Consider the following 10,939-nt stretch of genomic DNA (forward strand, 5'->3'; position numbering starts at 1 on the left):
TCGTATGAAAAATAATTATAAAGTTGCAATAATAAAGCCATAATGGTTGGAATGGTATATGAATATATAGAATGAAAAATGGAAGTGAATAGGCAGAGAAGATTTGTACATGTGAGAATATGAACTGTATAAAACTTTTCCATAAAAATCCACATATTTTCAGATTTTATTTTATTAATTTTATTATATACATACATTTTACCTAATCTTTGATTGAATGGCAATATTAATATTTATAATTCCTTATATGTGTCTCCATGACTGAGTGTAAATGATTTAAAACTGGTTGATCTGATTATTAGCATAGAGACTGATAAGAACTACTTTCACGTTTATGATGAAATGTGACTTCCAGTGACTTCTTGCCTAACTTCATTAAGTCCAGCTAGGTTAGATGGTAAAATAACAGAAATTTCCTTTCCAATGGTCCCATCTTGTCTTTCAGTCAACATCACTGGGAAATTAAGGACTATGGCTAATTTCACTCTGAGTGGGTTTCTTCTGATGGGGTTTTCTGCCAAGCCTGAACTAGAACTTGTCCACGCTTCTCTGTTCTTAGTCTTATACACGGTGGCAGTAATTGGCAATCTCCTCATTATCACCGCAACTTCCATGGACAATAGTCTCCACTCACCTATGTATTTCTTCCTGAAACATCTCTCCTTCCTGGACCTGTGCTACATTTCCGTGACCGTACCAAGGTCCATTTACAACTCTTTCATGCATAGTGGCTACATTTCCGTAGGGGAATGCATAGTGCAGGGTTTTGTTTTTGTTCTTTGTAGCTCTGCTGAGCTCTCCATGCTGACAGTGATGTCTTACGATCGCTACGTGGCCATCTGCCTTCCACTGCGCTACGAAATCATCATGGATGTCAGCACCTGTGTCCAAGGAGTCCTAGGTGTCTGGATCAGTGGGGTAATTTCTGGAACCATGCACACAGCTGCCATTTTCTCTATGCACTTCTGTAGTTCCAAAGTTCACCAATTCTTCTGTGACATCCCCCAGCTCCTAAAACTCACTTGTTCTAATGAGTATATCAGTGAGGTTGGGGTCAGTGGCTTCTTAGCTATTGTGGCCTTTCTTTGTGTCACCTTCATTGGACTGTCTTACACAAAGATATTCTCTACTGTGCTGAGGATGCCTTCTGCTGAGGGCAGAGCTAAGGCCTTTTCTACTTGCCTTCCCCATCTTGCTGTTGTTTTATTATTCATTTCCACCGGTGTCTTTGAGTTTCTCAAGCCTCCTTCTAACTCTTCTAGTGCACTGGATATTTTACTCACTATTATGTACACAGTTGTGCCCCCAACACTCAACCCAATGATCTACAGCCTGAGAAATCAATCCATAAAGGCAGCTCTAAGAAGGGTTTTCCAAAGAAGAAAAGCTGACCTCTTTTGTTGATGAACATTTGTTAATTCTTATTTGGGAGTTAAGTGCAAAATATATTGGGAAAACATAACAGAGGCCACCAACACATTAAAGCTAAATAAGACAATGTTATAGAAAATACACTTTTTAAAATATGCCAGGTATTTTATTTGTTCAAATTATATAACTTTAATTCAAGAATTGGTTTATAATGTTCTTCATGATTTAAGGGTATAAGTTCACATATCTTCAGCTATATTTCACCCCAAAGCATCATAATCCTTCACCAAAAATCCATTGGGTCCCTCCTCTCCAATAACTTCCCAACTCAGAGGGCCTCCCTGGTGGCGCAGCGGTTGAGTGCTGGGTTGCGAAGCTGCCTGCAGCCTCTGCAGCCGGTTCGATCCCCGGCTGCTCCCCGGCCACCAGCGAGGGTCCCACATGGCACGCAGACCTCTCCTGCCGCCCGCTGCTCCCCTCAGCAGTGTACTTCGGTCCTTCTGCCTGTTCTGCTCCCCGCTCTGGCTCTGGTGAATTCTCTCACCCTCCTGCACTTCTGACTGTACCCAGTGCATGTATAAACCAAACAAACAAACAAATAATAAATAAATAAGACATGCCTCTAGAAAATTTAAAAAAAAAAAAAAAAAAAAACCAAGCAAAAAAAAAAAAAAAAAACTTCCCAACTCAGAGCCTCCTACTCTGGTAGACTCATTCTTCAATCAGATTTCTCAGATTTATTTTGATTTAGTGTTGTTTTTCCCTTTGCTTTACTTCTCTATATTCTACATATGAGTGAAATCATTTGGTATTTGTTTTCTTTTAGCATCAACCCCTTTAGTTCTATTTATGTTGTCACAGGTTATCATGGTTCATTTTTTTTTGTTTATTTTTTTATTTTATATAATTCTTACATCATTTTCAATTTTGCACAATTTATGGATTTTCTTTTGGTTATATTCCCCATATAATCCCCACCCCCTTTATTTTGACCCAAATCCCTCCTCTTGTCCCCTCAAACTCCCCTTTGTGTGTCTCTGGTTTATAGTTGCTTGTTGATTTTGATTTTTTTCTTTATTATAATTAGTCTTTTTCCTGGACCCTTATTTAGGTTTTCTAAATTCCTGCTATAAGTGAGACCATCTGTTATTTTTCTTTTTCTTTCTGGCTTACTTCACTGAATATGATCCCTTCCAACTCCATCCATTTGCTGCAAATTGCATGAGTTTATCTCTTTCGATTGCTGAGTAATATTCCATTGTATATATGTACCACATCTCCAAAGAGGAAATGCAAATGTCCAATAGCATATGAAAAAATACTCAACATCACTTGTAATCAGGGAAATGCAAATCAAAACTTCAGTGAGATACCATCTCACACCAGTGAGAATGGCACATATTAAAAAAAATTAGCAACAACAAATGTTGGCGAGGGTGTGGAGAAAAAGGAACTCTCCTGCACTGCTGGTGGGAGTGCAAACTGGTCCAACCACTATGGAGAGCTGTGTGGAGATTTCTGGACCTACTAAACATAGAGCTTCCATATGATCCAGCAATTCCACTCCTCTATTTACCCAAAGGACACAGAAACATTAATTCAAAAGGGCACGTGCACCCTTTTGATTATAGCAGCACTATTTGCAATAGCTATGAAAAAACCCAAATGCCCAAAAATAGATGACTGGATCATTGTTGATTTTTTTTCTTTATAGCTGAGTAGAAAAAATGTGTGTTTTTAAACATTAAATATGACTAAATATTTTAAACATTAAATATGACTAAAGAAATAGAAATAATATTGAAAGAATCGTGTGCTAAGAAAAAGATACACTTGAAAAAAAATTGTAAATACTTGTGTTAATATAACATTAATGATCAAAATTTAAAATTTATTGACTGGATTAATCAGCAGATAAAACAAGGAAAGACAGAGTTAGGGAATTCGAAAGTTGGTAATCAAATGTAATAATATGATTTTGCACTGAAATTTAAATGAAAATAGAAAATCTCTCTTAAAAAGAGAGATTCAGTCATAAATAGTAGAAGAGTTTAACATTATCCCATTAAATTTTTCCAAGTATATATTTGATCAATTTTCCCCATTATTTCCCATTATTTGATGAATTGGCATTAGGATATATAAAAATAATTCCTACATGTTTTAGAATTACTATAAATATAAATCTTTAGATTTGAAGAAAAAATATGGCCAGTAAGTAAATTGAATTCACAAGTATGGTATCCCACTGAATCTATTAAAAACCAAGGACAAAAATGTTAACAATTATAATAAAAACCTTATTATATCTTCTGCATTCAGTAATCCATTTTAAAATTGTTTTTACATATGATGGAAAGTATAAATTGTGGTTTACTTTATTCATAGGGTTATCCAACTGAATCAATATGACTTGTTGAGAAATATTTTTCTGTTAAGGTCAGATGACGATATAGGTGTGGGAATTATAAATGTTAAATTGATGTGTTTATGCTTACAATATCAAACTCTAAATTATTTTTACTCCCTAATCTTCCCTTCTCTTCCTTTCTGGCAACCACTAATTTGTCTTATAGTCTAAAAGAATGTTTTGTTTAATTTAGTTCATGTATTTGTTTGGTTTTGCTGTACACAGCATTGTGAATGAAATCATAGTGTTTGTCTTTCTCCTTCTGACTTACATCACTAGCTGAATTGCCCTCTGGACCCATCCCTGTTGCTGTAAATGGGAAGATTTCAATTATTACTGAGTAGCATTCCATCCCATATATATACTATATCTTCTTTATCCATTTATCTGTCCATGTACACAGTTCTTGCCTATTGACTAAAATTCAATAAAAGAGAGCCATAAAGGGCTTATTAGAGGGTTGAAAATTATCTGAGGAATACTGAAAACAAAAAGTAAACAGACAAGGGAATGTAATCATGTTATAAACAATGATATGACTATTAAATAAGGTAATCAAAATAGAGAGGTTATTGGAATTAATTATTTAAAATCCATCTATATGTTGTTGATGGGAGATGAATTATTTAGATTTGTAAATGACATGACAACTGCATAACCAGATGTGAAAGAATGAAATAATTGTAAGAGATAAATTATGAAATAGGGGAATATATAGCAGTAAATCTATGTAAATTTGAATTTGTTAAAAAGTTGTCAAATATGACACAAGAAGCAGGAGTAAATAAGGACAACAAATAAATTAGATTTTACCAACAATAAACACCTCTGTGTATAAAAGGATCCTATCAAGAATGAAAAAAAAAATATTTAGAGTGGGGGAAAAAAATAGTTCCTCATGTTGAAATGGAAGAATTCTTAATATCAACAAAATATAAAAATATAAAACTTGCTGGCAATTTAAATATATAGTCACATTAAGAATGACGTAGCACCATAATGGCAGTGTGTGAATCAATTCACAGTAACAAAGTTTAACTGACAGAAGTACTAAAAACTATTAGACATAATATGTTAATGGATACACAATGTAAAAACTGGTAAATTGTGACATCACACCATGAAATGTGGAAGGGCATATAAAAAAGTAGAGATTTTGCATGCAATGGAAATCAAGTTACCAGTTTAAAATAAATTATTATAAATTATTATATTATCAGTTGTTTTAGTTAAGAACCATGTATCCAAAAAGCAAAATACTATCATAGATACACAAAAAATAAAGTGAAGCAAACTAAGCAAAACATTATGGTAAAGCATCAAATCACAGAAACCAATTCTCAAGATGGTCATAGAAGTCCTTACTTATTAATAACTTAATTGTAAGTAAATTTTCCCATCAAAAGAAAACTCTATGTTGACACTATGTTGTAAGTTGTGTGACTAAATAGATTTAAAAAACACCCAACTCTAAGACAATAGACATCTAATTATAAGATTAATTAGTTTTGGAAATTATTGTAGAGTAGATGATGATTATGGTTACTTATAATTGTTTTTATATAATTGAAAGTTGCTAACAGAGTAAAGAAGATGTTCTCAAAACAAAAAAGAAATACGGATTTATGTGACATGAAGGATGAAGTAGCTAGTGCTACCATGATTACTACTTTACAATTATGTGTGTCGAATCAAATCATTGTTCATCTTAAATGTATACAAAGTTATATGTCAATAAATTTGGAATAAAAACCAAGATCCAACTAAAGGCTGTCTATGTGATACATACTTTACATTTATGGACTCTCATTCTCTGAAAGGAAAGGGAGGGAAAATGATATTTCATGTAAATGGAAAACAAAAGAGACACTTGCACCAGACAAAAGAGACAATAAGTCAAAAGCTTTAAGAAGAGACAAAATCATTTTTACACAATGATAGAGATAGATTCATAAAGAGGTTGTAACAAATGTAAATCTATATACACCCAACATCTAAGTGTTTTTAATTTAAAGCAAATGTTCAAAAATCTGAAGGCAGAATGAGAGCAACACACACACAAATAATAAGAAATATGTCTTATTTTTTCAGACATATTTCTTTGTTATTTGGTCTATGTCATCAGAAATCTATATATTTTTTCATTAACTAGTAGAGAGGATTTATTCTCTAAATTAAGAAACTACATGTACTGAATGAATAACTTAAAACCTTGTATGCTACTCTTAGTTCATAAAAGTGGATGCATTGATAACCAGTTGTAAGGTTTTTTAAAGTGATAGTTTACTTGGAAGCCAGGAGGATTCTATTTATTGGCATTTTTGGGACTGGAAAAGCTCACTTTTGTGAAATAACAAGATAAGACTTTTTTGTGATAATGGAATGCACAATGTCAACTCTTCTAATATGGACATAAACTTGAAACAATAAGTTTATTTTTAAATACTATATTTGTGCTAGACAAACCATAGGACACACATCCATGTTTTTTAAAAAATGACTATTTGTTACTTTCTCATCGAAAGTGAAATTAGATTGCCATTTAGAGGTATAAGATTATTTTTTTTTTATTTTTTGGACATATTGTTAGACAATATTAACTATAAATTAATTACATGTTAATTCAATGAATAGAATGAAATTAAGACTTTACTGTGTATATCTAAATCTAACATACAATAAAAACATTTTTCAATAATTTGGTCCAATAAACACAAATGCTGAAATTACAGGTGACCAGGAGTGATCATTATATCAACTCAGGGGGTCTTCCCGGTGGCGCAGCAGGTTGAGCACAGTGCTGTGAAGCTGTCCGCAGCCTCTGCAGTGCGGGTTTGATTCCCAGCCAGCCAGAGAGATTCCCACATGGCGGAGCACGGCTTGCCCACTGCTCCTGTCTTGCCCACTGCTCCCCTCAGTGGTGTTTTCGGTCTTTCTGCCTGTTCTACTCCCCGCCCTGTCTCCGGTGAATTCTCTCGCCCTCCCAGCCTCTGGCCTGTACCTCAGTTCTTGTGCAAATAAATAAATAAATCTTAAAAAAAAAATCAACTCAGAAGAGACATCAAGATAAAAATAAATCGACTCAGGACTAATCAAGATAATTTAAAGTTTTGCTCCCAGGGTATTTACAAAGAACCCCAAATACCCATAACACTCAGAAACTCTGTACCAAAGAGATTTCATAGTCTAATCTCCAGGGGCCAAAGAAGGATTGAAATGGATTTATTTTTTTCCTCCACAGTTCATATTTTTCTGAATGTGACTAAATTTCAGAGATCAGGACTTTGAGCTAAATGTCAGCTGCTCATGTTCTTGTTCTGTTGAGGGAAGAATTTCTTGCATATGCTCTGGTGAGTTTCCTTAGGCTCTTAAAGAATAAATTACATGGAATAATAAAAACCCCACATGTTCCTGGGTTTGAGTGGGTGAGAGAGCCAGTCACTACCATTTAACTTGAAATACATGAAACATGTATGAACTATGAGTATTTTCATGGACATTAGGAATCTTGGAGAGAACTTTGTAAATTCATTCCATTACAGAAAAAAAAAAAAAATTGGAGTGCAATTTCCACCCCCCTAGCAATGCCTTATCTTATGTGACCATCATAGAAGTAACTCAGTGTGAATGTGTTTCAGGATAATGTTGTTTGATAGTCTTTGTGTTCATATTATCCATCGACTCTTATAATATTGATGTGAGTTGTGAGATACTTTGCACATCAGCTATTACCAATAAAAACAAGGTATGGTAAAAAATTAAAAATTTGAGAATGAATCAAATATTTTAATAAGAGCAAAACAACCACATTTTCCATCTTCACATGGTAAGAATCAAAAGGAACCGTAAGTAAAGACTGAAAGAACATGAAAAAAAAGACCAACTTCTAGTCATAACCAGTTGCCCAGTCATCTGATTTAAATGATTAGAGAAATTTTTGAGTTACAGAAAGTTCAAGAAGATTTGGAAGGGGCAAGTGAATGGTCAATTTTTTTCTATAAATGTAGAGAAAAGGATTTACAACAAAATAACTGGTAAAATCATTAAATATATCATAAAATTGTTAACATAAACTTTGTCATGTTTTAAAAATATTATATCCACCTAAACACTAAATATAAATGTTTAGAAGCTTCTATCACTCTCAGCTTCTAATAAATCATTGCAGGTATATCATGAATTTCAGACTGAAAAACTGAAAAGGAGGGTCATTTTTCTGTGCATCTCAAGTCAAGCTAACAAATCTATCAACCAGCAATAAACATAATCATTCACTTGCCATTCGTTAATAATTATTATAGTTATGTGTTTCATTTCCCTAGACTCTTTATTCAGTGCTTATTCCATTCCTGTGTATTTACATATGTTGAGAACATAAAGTGTTTATAATATAATTTCTTATTTCTTTGTCAGAATGTAGTGATTAGATTCCATTTCATAAAGAATACTTCATAATGATGATTTTCAAGAGTACCTAAAATATTATCATGAAAATATTTTTAGAATTTGTCAATAGAGTTTGCTACTGAGCTAATTTGAAATGAACATAGTTTTTTTAACACTATCAAATAACTGAAATATTATCTAATAGAAAGTGACAAGGTTTAAGTTGCAGGTTGCTTCAAGTCTCTGCTAAATAATTTGCTGTTTACTAGAAAGTATGCACAAAATTATGAACATACTACTTGCATATTTTAAGTTTATTTCTGTATCTATTTCATGAACTAAGTATTACATTTATTATTTTTTGATTTTATTATTTTGCTGAAGTAACATTTGTTTACAACACTGTATATGATTTAGGGGTCTAGGGTTACACCTTTAGATGTCTTTTTTTTTGGTAGTCAAACTGAGTATTTGTATTTTATTCTTAATTAATGTGTTGGATACAAATTGATGTTTCATAGTTGATTTACATTTTATTTAACTAGGAGTTAAAATAGATGATATTTCCATGTGTGTATTAGTTCTATTATTTCTTACAAAAGTATCCCGGGGGAAAGTCTGTTCTTTTCCATTTCCCTTGGGAAATTAGTATTTTTCACCACTTTTTATGATATTTTATGTAAATGATAATGGTTGTTTATAGCTATAATTATTGCATACATATCAAATTGGCAATTCATAATTTTATTTATTAGGAAAATAAACAGTTGAAAAAATCATGAGAAATTTTTCATCTCCTATAATAAACAAAATTATTAAATTTAAATGACAGAAACATTGTAATTGGAGTGGTATATGAATAGATAGGATGATGAATGGAAATTAATGGGTAGTTAACAAACATTTACACATGTGAGTATTTGAGCTATATAAAACTTTGCAATAGAAATGCAAATTCAGTGCTCCATATTCCCAATAGCAAGATTATATGTTTTACTAATTCTATTAAATACATACCTTTTTCCTTTTCTTTGATTGAAATAGACAATAATGAAATTTATAATCTCCTTACCCATGTTTCCACGACTGAATGTAAGTGATTAAAATTGGTTGACTTTATTAGTATACATGATTATTAGAAGGACTGCCACATTAATGATGAAGTAGTGAATTCTTCAAGTGATTTCTTGCCTAATTTCATTGAGTCCAAGGTGGGTTAGGTGGTTAAGTAATAGAAATTTTCTTTTCAATGGTTCCATATTGTCTTGCAGCCAACTTCGCTGGGAAATTAAGAAGGACTATGGCTAATTTCACTATGAGTGGATTTCTTCTGATGGGATTTTCTGCCAACCCTGAGCTAGGACTCTTCCATGCGTCTCTGTTTTTAGTTTTATACATGGTGGCATTAACTGGCAATATCCTCATTATCACTGCAGTTTCCATGGACAATAGTCTCCACTCACCTATGTATTTCTTCCTGAAACATCTCTCCTTCCTGGATCTGTGCTACATTTCCGTGACTGTACCAAGGTCCATTTACAACTCTTTCATGCATAATGGGTATATCTCCATAGGTGAATGCATAGTGCAGTGTTTTGCTTTAATTCTTTGTAGCTCTGCTGAGCTCTCCATGCTGACAGTGATGTCTTACGATCGCTACGTGGCCATCTGCCTTCCCCTGCACTACGAAATCATCATGGATGTCAGCACCTGTGTTCACGGGGTCTCTGGAGTCTGGGTCAGTGGGGTCATTTCTGGAACCATGCACACAGTTGCCACTTTCTCCATGCACTTCTGTGGTTCCCATATCATTCACCAGTTCTTCTGTGACATCCCCCAGCTCCTGAAACTCTCTTGTGCTAATGAATATATCAGAGAGATTGGGGTCACTTGCTTTGTAGCTATTATGGTCTTTCTTTGTGTCACCTTAATTGGACTGTCCTATATCCAGATATTCTCTACCGTGTTGAGGATGCCATCTGCTGAGGGTAGAACTAAGGCCTTTTCCACTTGCCTTCCCCACCTCGCTGTTGTCATTTTATTCATTTCAACTGGTGTCTTTGAGTTTCTGAAGCCACCTTCTGACTCTCCTAGTGCACTGGACATTTTACTCACTATTATGTACACAGTTGTGCCCCCAATACTCAATCCGATGATCTATAGTCTGAGAAATAAAGCTATAAAGGCAGCTCTAAGAAAGGTTTTCCAAAGAACAAAAGCTGACCTCTCTTGTTGATGCACATCTGTTAATTCTTAGTTGGGAGATAAGTTCAAAATATATTGGAAAAATATATTGATAACATAGCTCACCAAGATATTATAGCTAAGTGAGACAATGAGTATAAGAAATACATGTTTATTTTCATTTATCCATACAGTGTATTTGTTAAAATGATATAGTTTTTAATTCGGGTATTGGTTGACTTATCAAGGCAGACAGATAGCATCTAATTACATAATTTCATGTGAAAAAAAGATGGTTTGTAAAATAGCTACATATTAAATATGCTGTTGAGGGACTTCAAATTTTACATGAATAAAGGATTAGCAAAGGCCTGGGGTAGAAATGGAATATGAACATTGGCCTCCTGGGGACGATGACAGGGCAGCAAGGCAGCACTACAATGAGCTTTGAAATTTGTTCCTTTTCATAAGATGGCTGGTCCCATCTTACTCTTGATCAGGCACTCTCACTGGTGAGTGGCTGAACATTTCACTTTGACCACATCTGAGGAAAGAAATCAACACTGGAGAGACACCAATATTGATATG

The 10,939-nt window shown here is 33.7% G+C and overlaps 2 protein-coding genes across 2 annotated transcripts; both read left to right on the forward strand.

The window, feature by feature from the left end:
- Positions 1 to 471: 471 nt before the first annotated feature.
- Positions 472 to 1,404, forward strand: LOC311167725 (olfactory receptor 14J1-like; the record flags this gene model as incomplete). Its single annotated transcript, XM_084228774.1, has 1 exon — positions 472 to 1,404. The coding sequence occupies one exon, from the start codon at positions 472 to 474 to the stop codon at positions 1,402 to 1,404; it is 933 nt and encodes a 310-aa protein (XP_084084900.1).
- Positions 1,405 to 9,467: 8,063 nt separating this feature from the next.
- On the forward strand, positions 9,468 to 10,403 carry LOC311185528 (olfactory receptor 14J1-like; the record flags this gene model as incomplete). Its single annotated transcript, XM_084256153.1, has 1 exon — positions 9,468 to 10,403. The coding sequence occupies one exon, from the start codon at positions 9,468 to 9,470 to the stop codon at positions 10,401 to 10,403; it is 936 nt and encodes a 311-aa protein (XP_084112279.1).
- Between the last annotated feature and the right edge of the window lie 536 nt (positions 10,404 to 10,939).

This window comes from Talpa europaea (genome assembly GCF_964194135.1).
Source record: "Talpa europaea genome assembly, chromosome: 2".
In the NCBI taxonomy this organism is placed as follows: domain Eukaryota; kingdom Metazoa; phylum Chordata; class Mammalia; order Eulipotyphla; family Talpidae; genus Talpa; species Talpa europaea.